Source organism: Egretta garzetta, unplaced genomic scaffold (assembly GCF_000687185.1).
Source record: "Egretta garzetta isolate BGI_Z169 unplaced genomic scaffold, ASM68718v1 scaffold9, whole genome shotgun sequence".
Classification (NCBI taxonomy): domain Eukaryota; kingdom Metazoa; phylum Chordata; class Aves; order Pelecaniformes; family Ardeidae; genus Egretta; species Egretta garzetta.
In genome coordinates, this window is record NW_009260763.1 from 1827796 (window position 1) to 1840776 (window position 12981).

At 37.9% G+C, this 12981-nt stretch overlaps 1 protein-coding gene across 1 annotated transcript in view; it reads left to right on the forward strand.

Moving 5' to 3' along the window:
* Nucleotides 1-12981, forward strand: part of LOC104132761 (pleckstrin homology domain interacting protein) — a 116653-nt gene that overhangs the window by 9863 nt on the left and 93809 nt on the right. Inside the window, exon 4 of the mRNA XM_035901497.1 lies at nucleotides 6594-6754. Within this exon, the coding sequence (XP_035757390.1) occupies nucleotides 6671-6754 (84 nt within the window). The 5' untranslated portion in view covers nucleotides 6594-6670. The remainder of the gene's footprint in view (nucleotides 1-6593; nucleotides 6755-12981) is intronic.

Below are 12981 nucleotides of genomic sequence, written 5' to 3' on the forward strand. Positions count from 1 at the left end.
AATATATTATATTAATATATAAATTAATAATTTTATGTATAATTTTTATTTTTATATTTTCAGAAATGCTCCAATGAAGAGTCAGTATACTTTTACCTTCATGGAATATCCAGATACAAGTTTTGGCTTGATCAAGTTGCTAGCTTAACCATTTTACTTGGTTGACAATCATTTATAAGCCAGGAGATTTGGAGTACTATATAGAGTTTAGAGGTTGAACAGAAAGATGGTAGAAACGTAGAAGTCAGTTCAAGCTGCTTTTTTGATCTTGGCCATCTTTACAGAAGGGGGGGAGGAAACCCCAATGACCCTGAACCCCTGTGGGCTTGATACATTTAGTCTTACTAGCTAGGAGAGTGAAAGGAGGAGTCTAGCATTCTCTTTTTTTATTATTATTTTTAACAACTCTAGGTGCCTTGGTATTCATTAGAGGTGTATCAAGCCTCTCAAGTTATGAAACTTGATTCAATATGGGTAAGAGTTGTAAGTGAGGCATATTCTTCAGGTGTTGTTCCAGGTTTCTTGTGAATCTGGTTTTATTTTTGTGTGAATGGAAGGGAAACGAACATGAATTCTGTTCTTCAGAATAGAACTTCTATTAGTTAAGTACAACTCCAGAATGGAGGAAAATGAAAGACGAACCATAATGATTTTTGTGTGTGCTTTTTTAAAATGTAACTTACACTTGGTAAAAAATTAAATTGGGTTTATCACTGACTAGTGGATAAGGCAGATTACTATCCTGCATCTTTAAGGCATATTTCACATTCCAGGATAAGACCATGTAAATAAGGTGATGGAATTGGTCACTTTGATAACTAAAATATGAAAGCCAAGGGAAAAAAAAATCTGCATAGCTAATACTGCCAAATTTATCTTCCTTTTACAGATTGCTGTTTTTCTGAGTTGCTTTTTCTATTTTGGATGGGGAGTACGTTAGAGACATTCTAAAATTTTGAAGGCATTAAGTTGATGCTGGTTGCCTGCCTTTTGAGTGGGAGAAAATCTATACTGTTTTCTAAGTTCCACTGAAAACTCCCACCTCTTTACCTTCATCAGCTTTGTATTTATGTTTGATTTTTAAATTGTTCTGAGGGAAACCAAACAAGGTGATCTTGACTCTTTGAGATGTGTAGTTTTCAGATTAAGGCTGTTGGCAGCAATGAATTGTAACAGTAGAAGTGAGATTTTAAAAAAGAAACTTCCATTTTACTAACTTGTTTTAAGAGCCCAAGTCTCCATTCACAGGTTAGGTTCCTGAGCGGCCCTTTAAAAAAAAAAAAAAAAAAAAAAAAAGGACTTTAAACTCTTACCTTTAGAGCTTAAGGTTAGAACCTTTGGGTGTTTCTCACCCTACCCCACTTTTGATATGTAAGTCCATGGATGCATCCTGGGTGCTGAGGGTGGTGGCTGATGTCATTGCAAGACCACTCTTGATTATCTTTGAAATGTCCATGGTGGTCAAGGGAGCTTTCCGAGGACCTGAAGAGAACAAATATTGCTCCTGTTGGGCGAGAAGGAGACTGTGGAACTAAAGGTGGGTCTTCCTCACCTCAGTCCTTGGGCAAGTGATGAAGCAAATACACCTGGAAGCCAGCATACTAAGAACAAGAATGTGGCTGAGAGTAGCTGGCATTGATCTATGGAGAAGTTGCTCTTGACTAGCCTCGTAGCTTTTTAAATGAGATGAGTTTCTTGGAGAATGAGTGGACAGTAGTGAATGTTGTTTATCCTGATTTCAGCAAGGGTTTCTGAACTGGCTCCTATAATGTTCTCTCTGGCAAACTGATAAGATATGGGCAGAAGTGCAGGGCTCAAAGGGTTGTGATCAGCAGAATAAATTCCACTGACTGGTACGAGGGCCAGACACTAGTGGTGTACTCCAGGGGCTGATACTAGAACCAGTGTTTTTCAACATCTTCATTAATGACTTGGATGATGAAACACAAAGTTTGCAGACGGTGCAAAACTAGGAGGAGTGATTGATGGATCAAATGGTCTGTGCTGCCATTCAGGGGGACTTCAGCAGGCTGGAGAAATGGGTCAATAGGAATCTTAACGAAGTTCCACAAAGAGAAGTGTAAAAGTCCTGCCCCTGGGGAGGAATAACCTCATGCACTAGTGGACACTGGGGACCAATTGGCTGGAAAGCTGTTTTGCAGAAAATGAGCTGGCTGTCCTGGTGTTGAACGTGTCAGACTTACATGTTGAACATGTCAGTTTACAATGTGCCCTTGCACAAAAAAACCCAAGTGGCATCCTGGGCTGCTGGAGGCAGTGCGTTGCTGTTAGGTTGAGGGTTGTTTCTTCCCCTCTACTCAGTGCAGGTGAGATCACAGCTGGAGTGCTGGGTCCATCTCTGGGGTCCTCAGAAAAAGACATGGACAGAGTGGAGCTAGTCTCGCAAAGCACCAGGAAGATGATGAAGGGACTGAGGTACCTGTCACACAAGGAGGAGCCAAGAGAGCTGGGATTGTTTAGCCTTGAGAAGAGAAAGCATGGTGGGGGGTGAGGGTGTGCGTGTGTGTGTTAGGAATGGGTATGAATACCTGAATGGGAGGGAGTGATGAAGATGGAGCCAGACTTCTCTCATCGGTGCATCCTGACAGGGCAGAGGCAATGGACATGAACTGAAATAGAGGTAGTTCAATTTAACACCTTTTGGGAATATTCAAAACCTGACTGGGCACAGCCCTGGGGCAACCTGCTCTAGCTGACTGTGCTTGAGCAGGGGGGTTGGACTAGATGATACCTAGAGGAGTTCCTTCCCACCTCAACCATTCTGTGGTTCTGTGATAGCAGACCATTTCAGTCCTTGAGACTACTCATGTTCTGTGAAGATGAGCCCAGTTACTTAAAAACTAGAAGCCAATTCATTTTATTTGGAACCAATTGGTAAACTATTGATAGCAACTTAAATAATATTTGTGGCAAAGTGGTTTTCACATGTTCAAAATGTCAACAAAATACATGGCTTTCTCAGGCATTGGTTTCTACTGATCAGTTAGCTTCATTATTAAATATGAAGAATCCTGATTTTGAAACCGAAATGTCATTTGGAAGTAAGTGGTGGGTTGTCATCTTACGTTGCACAACAACCACTTAATAACATCTGCCTTTTTGGTTGGTTTGTTTTAAATTTCATTTATTTATTTATTTTTAAAGCAGGATCTTAATGCTTGAGTAGTAGACAGGCACATAAAGATAAGTTAACCTTAATTTCCTTAGTTGGCCAGCTGTTGGATGGGAGTTCTTTTTGTGCAGTGTCCAATTCACAGTGCCCTTCCAGCAAGGAGCAGGCAATCTCTGTTCTGTTGTTTTCTTCTTTAGTCCTTCCAACCCTTCTTACTTCTCTTCATGACTTGCTGTAAGGCCCAACCAGTGCTCTGTAACCCTTCCTGGGATAAAGTCTCATCCTTCTTCCTTCCCTTACTGTATGTATAGTTTGTGGCTCCCACTGCAGCTGTTAAACTGCTTACACCTTACCACTCTTCCTGTGATTAACACCTTTGTTCATACTGACTCATTTGTACAAGGCCAAGCAAAATTTAGGGAAAGCCAGAAAACTGCTAATATGGCTAAAACAAGTGAGATATTGGATTTGCTGTCACAGGGGTGTCAAAAATAATTTTTTTCCAAATGCAGTTAAAATCAAACTAAAATAGATTAGAGACCACATAAGGCCTGACAAGTGTTGGTGCTAGACATGGATAACAATTGTTATAAAACCAAAGGCCTGTAGTTAGTACAAGGGCATTATTATTACTAACAGTTGGTAGCCTTTCTCGCCTTGGCTTGCAACAGAAAACCCAATTTTACTGTTTGGCTGCAGGAATTTATTTTTGAGACACAGCTATTTTTAATATTTACCTCTACTCTGGAGGGGAAAAAAAATGCTATTGTGCTAGCAAAGTGTGGACATTGGAATCGTCAGTGTTTGGAATAAAGGGTGGGAACAGTTCAGAGAAATCAAGCTGGGCCACATGGCAAAATCAATGAGAGTAAATATAAATGTAGTTAAATGGAAGGCCATATTGAAGAACAATGGTGGATGTGAGAATTTAGTTTAAAGCAAGGGAAAAAAAACAGTTTGAGGAGTCTTCTAAAAATTGCATGTTTATAGACAGTGTTCAAACCTGCATGAGATCAGTTCTCCCCCTCCCCCCATGCCAACTGCATGATCTTGGTAAAAAATTTCCTTCCCATAGAATATAAGTTCATAATACTGGTTTTTTCCATGTCAAATCACTTTTGAATTGACTTAACCAGTTTGGGTATTTTTCTATCTTTTAAGTTTTGATCAAGGCCAAAGAGTGAGATGGATTCCAGTTTTCTTGTTTCCAGTATTACAGAGTTGCCTCTTATTTCCTCCAGTAGGTTGATTGTTACTGAACAAGGGGCGTTTCACCTGTTGAGTTTCCCAGCGATATGTGAACTAGTAGCAAGTTGCCCACTACCGCTTCACATCAGCGAGAATATAATCAGAAATACTGGCTTACGTTCTGCTAAACTTAATCTTCTTCAGTGATTTTAAAAAAACAAACAGCAAACCACAAAAAACCAAAAACCCCTTGAAATTTATCTTAAGTACTATAAAAAGTTTTTCATAAATCCAGATGTATATTAAAAATTACATGGTTAAATTAAATCATTGGTTATTTCATCTTAAAGAGCTTGCTTACACTTTCAATTTATTGACAAAATCTCTCTGAATTAAATTTCTAGTTAAGCTTTTTTCCCTTTTTGTGAACTGTGGTTTCATTTGAAGGCATTGCTGGAAGCTGCTTTCCAACACTCATTTCCATCTTACATTAAGAGCAAACAAAAGGTAACTTCTGAGTAGGTTGAGATTATTGTGTAAGCTCACTTTATTGCTGTGACAAAGTCCTTCCTTATTCTGCTTGTCTGTGTACATATTTGGGGGTTTTTTTTGTTTGTTTGGGGTTTTTTTTGCGTGTGTGATTTTCTATTTTTTTAAACAGTAGGATGATTTGTCAGAAACGGAAACTAGATTTATCTTGTGACTGAACTAATCTTGGTTTCCTGCTGTTCTAAAGTAGACTGTTGGCAAGGAAAAGCTTTGTCATAAAGCAAATGCAACCGCATCTTTTTCTTGTATAAGGGGAGGGTGAGGAGGATATAGTAGAGGCTTAAGGCAGTAGTGACGCATTGACTGAAAGTGCCCTGCTCCACAGCTAATGATCCTGCTTCTTCACAAAGCATCTTGAGCTAGGAAAACTTCCTTGAATCCTTGGGCTACATAGGCAGTTAACTGAAATGTGTCAGGGCTGTTTTTATGGCCTGAGGCCAGTGGGCTTGGCAGTTGTCCATACCACTAAGAGCTTTCACTCCTTATAGAGTAGCTACAATTCAGTTTGCATATTTAATGGAGTTTGACCTGTGCTGATTCATGAACCAGTGTCTGGTTGGTCTGGGCCAAACCCGAGCAATGCGAGAGGTTTGTAGCTGTTTCACAGTTGATGCTAGGGTGTGACTGTGGTTCAGTGCCCAGACCCACACCCTGGTCCTGCTCAGTTCACTTAGCACAGCCTTGGTCACATAGAAAGAATGGCTAACCAGCGTAGTAACGAAAGTATCAGCTAACTCTCTTGGCACTGATAGATCTTGTTTTTCATGTGTGTGGTGCTGTGGACGTTGTTGGGCATTTATGTTTTTACTTTTCACGTATTCGGATGCTGGAGATCTGAACATATGACCTGTTTTATATAAAATGTATCGCTGTTGCCATCCTTCTGTCTCATGATGATGTGGGGAGGTGTTTGACTAATGTCTGTATCCATGCATATAAGCATTATATCCTGTTGCTTTATCATTGCATGAGTAGTGCTTTAAAATTAGTAATGCTGAGCTTTATTTTCTTTACTGAAGTTCTTGATCGAAGATTTCCATTTTGTTAAAACCAAGTAGATTCCTGCTCCTGGACCTTCTTTGCTTTTAAACTTGAAAAAAATCCCAAACTCTTTGAACAAGGTTCTGTTAAAATCAGAATTTTCTGTGAGGTTTTGGTAAATTTGCATGTAATTTTTTGTTTGGTGGGGTTTTTTTGTTTGTTTGTTTGTTTCTTTAGCTGTAGTGGGCAGCAATATTCTTAAAAACATAGACTGTCTTGCGAGTGGTGAATAAACGTTTGATTTTGTAGACCTCAAAAAAAAAAAAAAGCAGGTTGCCTTGGAGAAGATTTGAATGTTTGCTGATCATCAGTTAATAGCTATGTGGAAGCTCTTATGCTTGTTAAATTTGAGGTAGTTTACTCCTCCATGGAAGCTGCCTCAGTTCTGAATTTCTCACACTAGGTACAAAGTGAGAAGTGTATGTTTGGGCACTTAAACTTTAAGTTGTATTGCATCTTTATATTCTGCCTTGCAGTTTGGTACTTTTTTGCACATTTGTATCATAGGCTACTTTTGCATCTGTTTTTCCCTAACTGTGTCAAAATGAGAGAATTACTGTAGTAAGCTGTTCACGTGGGAAGTGGTCCAATGTTGAAATAAGCTTTCCACCCTGGAGAAGTATTTTAGTTTATGAACCCCATATAAATGCTGTCTCTTCTTTTTTCTTCTCCCATTTGGTAGTGGATACCCTGTTTTCAAGAAAACTAAATGGAAAATACAGACTTGAACGCCTTGTTCCAACTGCAGTCTACCAACATATGAAGATGCACAAACGAATTTTAGGACACTTATCTTCTGTATACTGTGTAACTTTTGATCGGACTGGCAGGCGAATATTTACTGTAAGTACAAATCTTAATTTTTGTAGATTTTTTTTTTTTTTGAAGTACAGATAGCACGTCACCTAATTGTTTCCAAAAACTAAATGTACTGATGTTGTGGATCAAAAGCAGATAAACGCTTTATTACAGTTACATTTATATATGCTTTTTAATAATTATGCTGGTTTGCATGTAAATTAGTAATGCTGAGCTTTATTTTCTTTACTGAAGTTCTTGATCGAAGATTTCCATTTTGTTAAAACCAAGTAGATTCCTGCTCCTGGACCTTCTTTGCTTTTAAACTTGAAAAAAATCCCAAACTCTTTGAACAAGGTTCTGTTAAAATCAGAATTTTCTGTGAGGTTTTGGTAAATTTGCATGTAATTTTTTGTTTGGTGGGGTTTTTTTGTTTGTTTGTTTGTTTCTTTAGCTGTAGTGGGCAGCAATATTCTTAAAAACATAGACTGTCTTGCGAGTGGTGAATAAACGTTTGATTTTGTAGACCTCAAAAAAAAAAAAAAGCAGGTTGCCTTGGAGAAGATTTGAATGTTTGCTGATCATCAGTTAATAGCTATGTGGAAGCTCTTATGCTTGTTAAATTTGAGGTAGTTTACTCCTCCATGGAAGCTGCCTCAGTTCTGAATTTCTCACACTAGGTACAAAGTGAGAAGTGTATGTTTGGGCACTTAAACTTTAAGTTGTATTGCATCTTTATATTCTGCCTTGCAGTTTGGTACTTTTTTGCACATTTGTATCATAGGCTACTTTTGCATCTGTTTTTCCCTAACTGTGTCAAAATGAGAGAATTACTGTAGTAAGCTGTTCATGTGGGAAGTGGTCCAATGTTGAAATAAGCTTTCCACCCTGGAGAAGTATTTTAGTTTATGAACCCCATATAAATGCTGTCTCTTCTTTTTTCTTCTCCCATTTGGTAGTGGATACCCTGTTTTCAAGAAAACTAAATGGAAAATACAGACTTGAACGCCTTGTTCCAACTGCAGTCTACCAACATATGAAGATGCACAAACGAATTTTAGGACACTTATCTTCTGTATACTGTGTAACTTTTGATCGGACTGGCAGGCGAATATTTACTGTAAGTACAAATCTTAATTTTTGTAGATTTTTTTTTTTTTTGAAGTACAGATAGCACGTCACCTAATTGTTTCCAAAAACTAAATGTACTGATGTTGTGGATCAAAAGCAGATAAACGCTTTATTACAGTTACATTTATATATGCTTTTTAATAATTATGCTGGTTTGCATGTTAAGATAGTTTTGGCTTACATGTCTTAAAGCTAGTTGTGATGGTGATGGCTGATCTGTGTAGTTCAGCTAGAAAACTTGGTTTATTTTCAGTGGAAAGGAATTAGCCTGTGTAGATTCTTTCCTCTGGACTGTTATCTCTAGCAAAAACATGAGCAAGAGAATGGACCGCCACCACAGAATTTGACTAGGAGGTCAGAGAGAACAATCTATAGTCAAGGTTATGTTGACACTTTCCTATAGCTTTTGTTAAATTTAAAGCATGACTGTAAAGTTAATCAGTCTGGTGATAGACTTAGATTTGGTACTTAGCATGTTGATAGAAACTAGAAAGCTGAAAATTCACATGGTGTGTTACAACAAATGTTGGTTCACAAGTTGTCTTTATGAGATCCCAGGAACCTTTTTTTCCTTTTGTACAGTGTTCTTAGTATTTTGTTGTTGTTTAAGAAAAAAAAAATTGGCCAGATGTCTGAAATCAGTACTGAAATTGCAAGTTTCCCAAGGAATGGGAATTACAAAACCAGATAAGTGCATCTCTTGGTAAGTAGTCAGTTTTAGTAGAGCCAGAGATCTCATGAATACACACCTGGTGCCAGTCTGGGACAGTTTGGCTGCATTTATTGCCTTACCACAAACACCAGATGTAATGTATACCTTTGTGGATCCAGGAGCTTGATTGTGTCCTTTCTAACCTCATGGCAGGTAACTCGGGCAATGCAGGTGGAAGTACGGTTCAGTTCTACTTTATGTATTTCAGTCCTAACTTCTAAAGTTCCTTCAAGGTGGTTGTAAATATATTTGCCCTTTAGCCTATGTACATTTTGCTTTGTTGCGTGGAGGGATGCGTGGTTGCAGGGATTGGGACACTTACAGTGTTTTAAACAGACTTCTGTTTATTTGTTCACTTTTTACTTTAGGCATAGCTGAGACTTCTTTCATATTTCTTTAGCTTTCATCGGCAAGTTAACTCCCTCACCATTCATAGCCATTAAATTCTTATGTTGTGGAGTTTATGCGTGATCGACCTATCAGGAAAAGTTGTGGGTATATTTTATATGTGACATGGCAGAATGGATTAGAGATTTTATGCGTACCAAGTATAAAAATTGCCTATGCTCACCCTGTTCACCTCTAAATAAAAATTCTGTTTGTGCTTCCTAGATGAAGTGCATAAAACTCCTTAAGATCTTCTGATTCTCCATTTTCTCAAAACTCTCCCATGTTCCGAAAATCTTTCCTCTTCCAGAGATATACGTACACTTCCTCTTGGGTACATCTACAGTGATCATTCCTTGTTGCACTTTCCCTTGCTTTTTGCAGTCTGGTTTAAAAGTGATTAAAGAGAGAGAATTCTCTTGACTGCAACAGCAATTTGTTTCAAAAAGAAAAGTTGAAGAACCTGAAATAAAAAGCCGGGGGGCGGGGGGAGAGCAATATTGCTTCTGCAACCCCAAAGTTTTGCTGGCAGTCCTTTGATGACAGGTATACTGGTCTCCTGGTATGACTGCTTGGAAAAAGTTTAGAGCATCATGACTTCAATCTAGTGTTAAATAAAGTCTCCGTAGAAATTAATTGTGGCTGGTGAATTTTCATTTTGGAGGGCCTGGGACAGCACTTCTTACCTCAGTGTTCTCAGGTAAATCCAATGGTTTTTGCATAGAAGTTTTAAGTGGTTGTTGGCAAATGGAAACCAATGGGTTGTATTCCACATTCCAGTAAAATCCAAGTTGCTGTAGCTGGCCTGATGTAGTCAGTGGATAACAGTCATGGACTGTCTTGTATTTGCATCTGCATAATGAAATGGTGCCAGTTCTTTTCAATCTAGATCACTACAATTTCTGAAGTCTCTAGTGTAATAAGTAGAAATAGGAATTTATAATCAAAAGTAAGGCAATCTTCATTCCAGACAGATCTGTTGCCAGTGTGTAAATTTGCATGCATCTGTAGGGAATCATTCTTGCTCTACATTGTTACTCTACAACCTCCAGCATGCATTGTGACATTAGGTAGATAGGAGGTTGGTTTAGATTTATAATGGGTTCTAGAAGATGCATCATAACTTTCCTTTTCCTCCCGACCTCTGAAGGGCTGAAAACCTCTGCATTCAAGTTCTTTTTATGTTCTGCTTCAAATTAAAAGGAAAAGAAAGTGATCTCAGCACACTTGAGTCATACTCTTCTGGGAGATGTTATCTTTGCTAGGAAGAGGGTGCTCTTAGTTTGCCTAAAGGTAGTGAAAACAGGACATCATGCAGTTCGCCTAAAGGTAGTGAAAACAGGACATCATGCAGTTTCCTTACTAGCTAGTAGGTCACACAGTGACTGTTATATTCTCTTATGAATTTCACAAGAGATTTTTGAAGATCAACCTCTTACCTGTTTTTTTTCCTGAATATACAAAAGTATTCTTAATTACCAAGGCAACATAGTTTGTATTTCAGGGTTTTTTTTTTTTATTAACTGCAATTAAGGCATCCTCTTTACTTGGAGAGACAACTAGAAGACCTATCAGCCATCAGTGAAGGAAACCAAATTATTTCTAAGTGTATTGTGGATCTATTGAAAAACATGACTTGCAGAACCTGCACAGGGTAATAGAAACAGGCATTTTCTTTTCTGGGTCCTACACTGCTTAACTTTCTGACTGCAAAGAAGGATGGCCAGCTCCTTTTTCCCCACCTTTATCTTCCTGTCTCCTCTGAGATTACTCTTTCTAGGGAATACTAAACAGCATTGTGTAATAGTCTGTGTAAGATTTCCAACCCAAGATTAATTTGTATGTTTCTTGGCAGTTTCACTTCAGCCCACAAGTCTGTGTAATGGTAGGAAAGTGAACCAGTTTTACTCCATACCTTGGCAATGCTGTCATCAGTTCTCTCTTGATGCTAAACTTGTTCTAGGATTCACTTTTGACAAATGCTTTTTAATAGGCACATAATTTGTAGCAGTTGTAGACATAACCTTGGAAACATGAGCTGTGGTGTAAGCCTTGCTAGTACGACTGCAACAGTATTTTAAGAGTTGTGAGCTGTCCTATTAAGTTCAGGCAGAATCTCATTAATTTATTTGAAATCTAATACTGTTATCTTGCCAAGATGCTACAGAACTTACAATTTTATTGTAGTAGTTTTTTTATTTCCCCCCCCCTTTTTTTTTTTGTTTTCCTTTGTTCACAAGTGTCAACAAGAAAAGCAATTTGATTTTTCTATGCAGTGGAGATGTACAACACACGCCACTATAGCCAGCTGGTAGGGAGCTGGCTGGTTTTATGCTGATGTTCTTTTCTTGGTTTGCTGTTATTAAGTAGACATCGGGGGGTCCTCCAGGTGGCATTGGGTCCCAGAACTAGCTTTTCTTTACTTGCTGACCATTTTACATCTTTAAGTTGTCTACGTGCAGGTTGCTTTCCATCAGTTACATTCTGCAAGCAGCATTTTAGGAGTCTCATAATGCAGGGTTTGGTTTATTGGTTGTCTCTTTTTTTTTAAGTGACTGCAAGCTATAAGCTTACTGTAAGTCATTAGCTTATCCATAATATTTATCTATAGTCCTGTAGGCAAAGGGTTTTTTTGGTTGTTTTGTTTTTTAAATTTGGGCAGCTCTAAGAAAAACAGGACCGGTGGTTTAAGATTTCTGGACTGTGGTGCAGCTAAAATTATTGCCTTGGTTCTGTTCTTATGCATGTACTGCTTTGAGAAAGAGGTTAATCCATATGTGAGTGATTTCCACCCTCTATAGCGTTTTGGAAGTTTTGGGTCCCTATTCCCTTCTACTTTCAGGTCTGTCTTTTGAGTGGTGAGGCTATTATTTGTAAGCATCAGTTTTACACACACATGTACCTTTTTTGACTCCTGTGCTTCTTTAGGTTTTTTGGTGATGTCTGCACTTTTGAGAAGAATACACAAGCTTATTTATACTCTCAAGTCTCACATCATGATAATGGTAGAACAGAATGAGCTGATACTATTTTTCAGGTAATTGTTGCATCAAGTAGGTGTAGAGTTTGCAAGAGTTTCTGAAGCTTTAGATACAGAAGTGCAAATTCGAATCTAGAAACACAGGAACAGTTATGGAAACATTAATCTCGGTGTTTTATAGAGTGCTCACATGTTCTAAGGAAGCAAAGGGATTAAAACTGAATCTGCTTCGAGCTTTATAAGAAGAGTTTAGAGAGAAAAAAAGGAGCCCTTTTTTGTCTAAACTGATTATAAAGCTCTAAAGAGCAAGTTTGCTAGTTGTGTTGTAAACCCATGTTAACTTGTTCATTGGAAATGATTTGGAAGCATGCATTACTAAGCTTGTTTAGCAACTTTTTTCCTTTGTTCTTCCTTCTCTTTAGCTCCTCAGCAACTTAGTAAAAGTGACTAAATCAGTCTATAAGTGAAATTAGCCTATGTGTATACAATTGTCAAAAACATTCTGTGACTGAGCTAATACTATAAACTTTTTTTTAACAAATAACAGTGTGTCTCTTTCAAGATACTCAATATGAATAAGATTTGGAGCCTTTTCAAAAACATTAAATGCTAACAACTGCATTTAAATGCAATTAAACAACTGTAAATTTAAGAGATCCTTGAATCTTTCTTCCTGTAGAAATTCTGCGTAGGTGAGCATCTTACTGGGAGGTCGCAAGTTCTTCCTTTTAATTAAAACCTATTCCTGAAGGTGGTTTACTTTCTTTTCATATAAGTATTTGAACTGAACTAAACATAGCAATAAAGGTAGAATAAGATGCATAGTAGGTTTGTTTATTGAGTCTTAATTCAATGGGTCTGGAAAAAAAAAATTGATCTAGAAGGAAATGGTCATTTCAAGGGTTTGATACAGATTTCGAGAGAAAAAAAAACCCACAAGTTTGAATGTTGAGCACTTTGGTTTCATATTCATTAACAAGATGGGGCAAAGAGCAAAGACTGCAAATACTTGGTACAGTTTGTGAGGATACAATTTGAAGAAGTTCTGAAGCAATTCAGCAG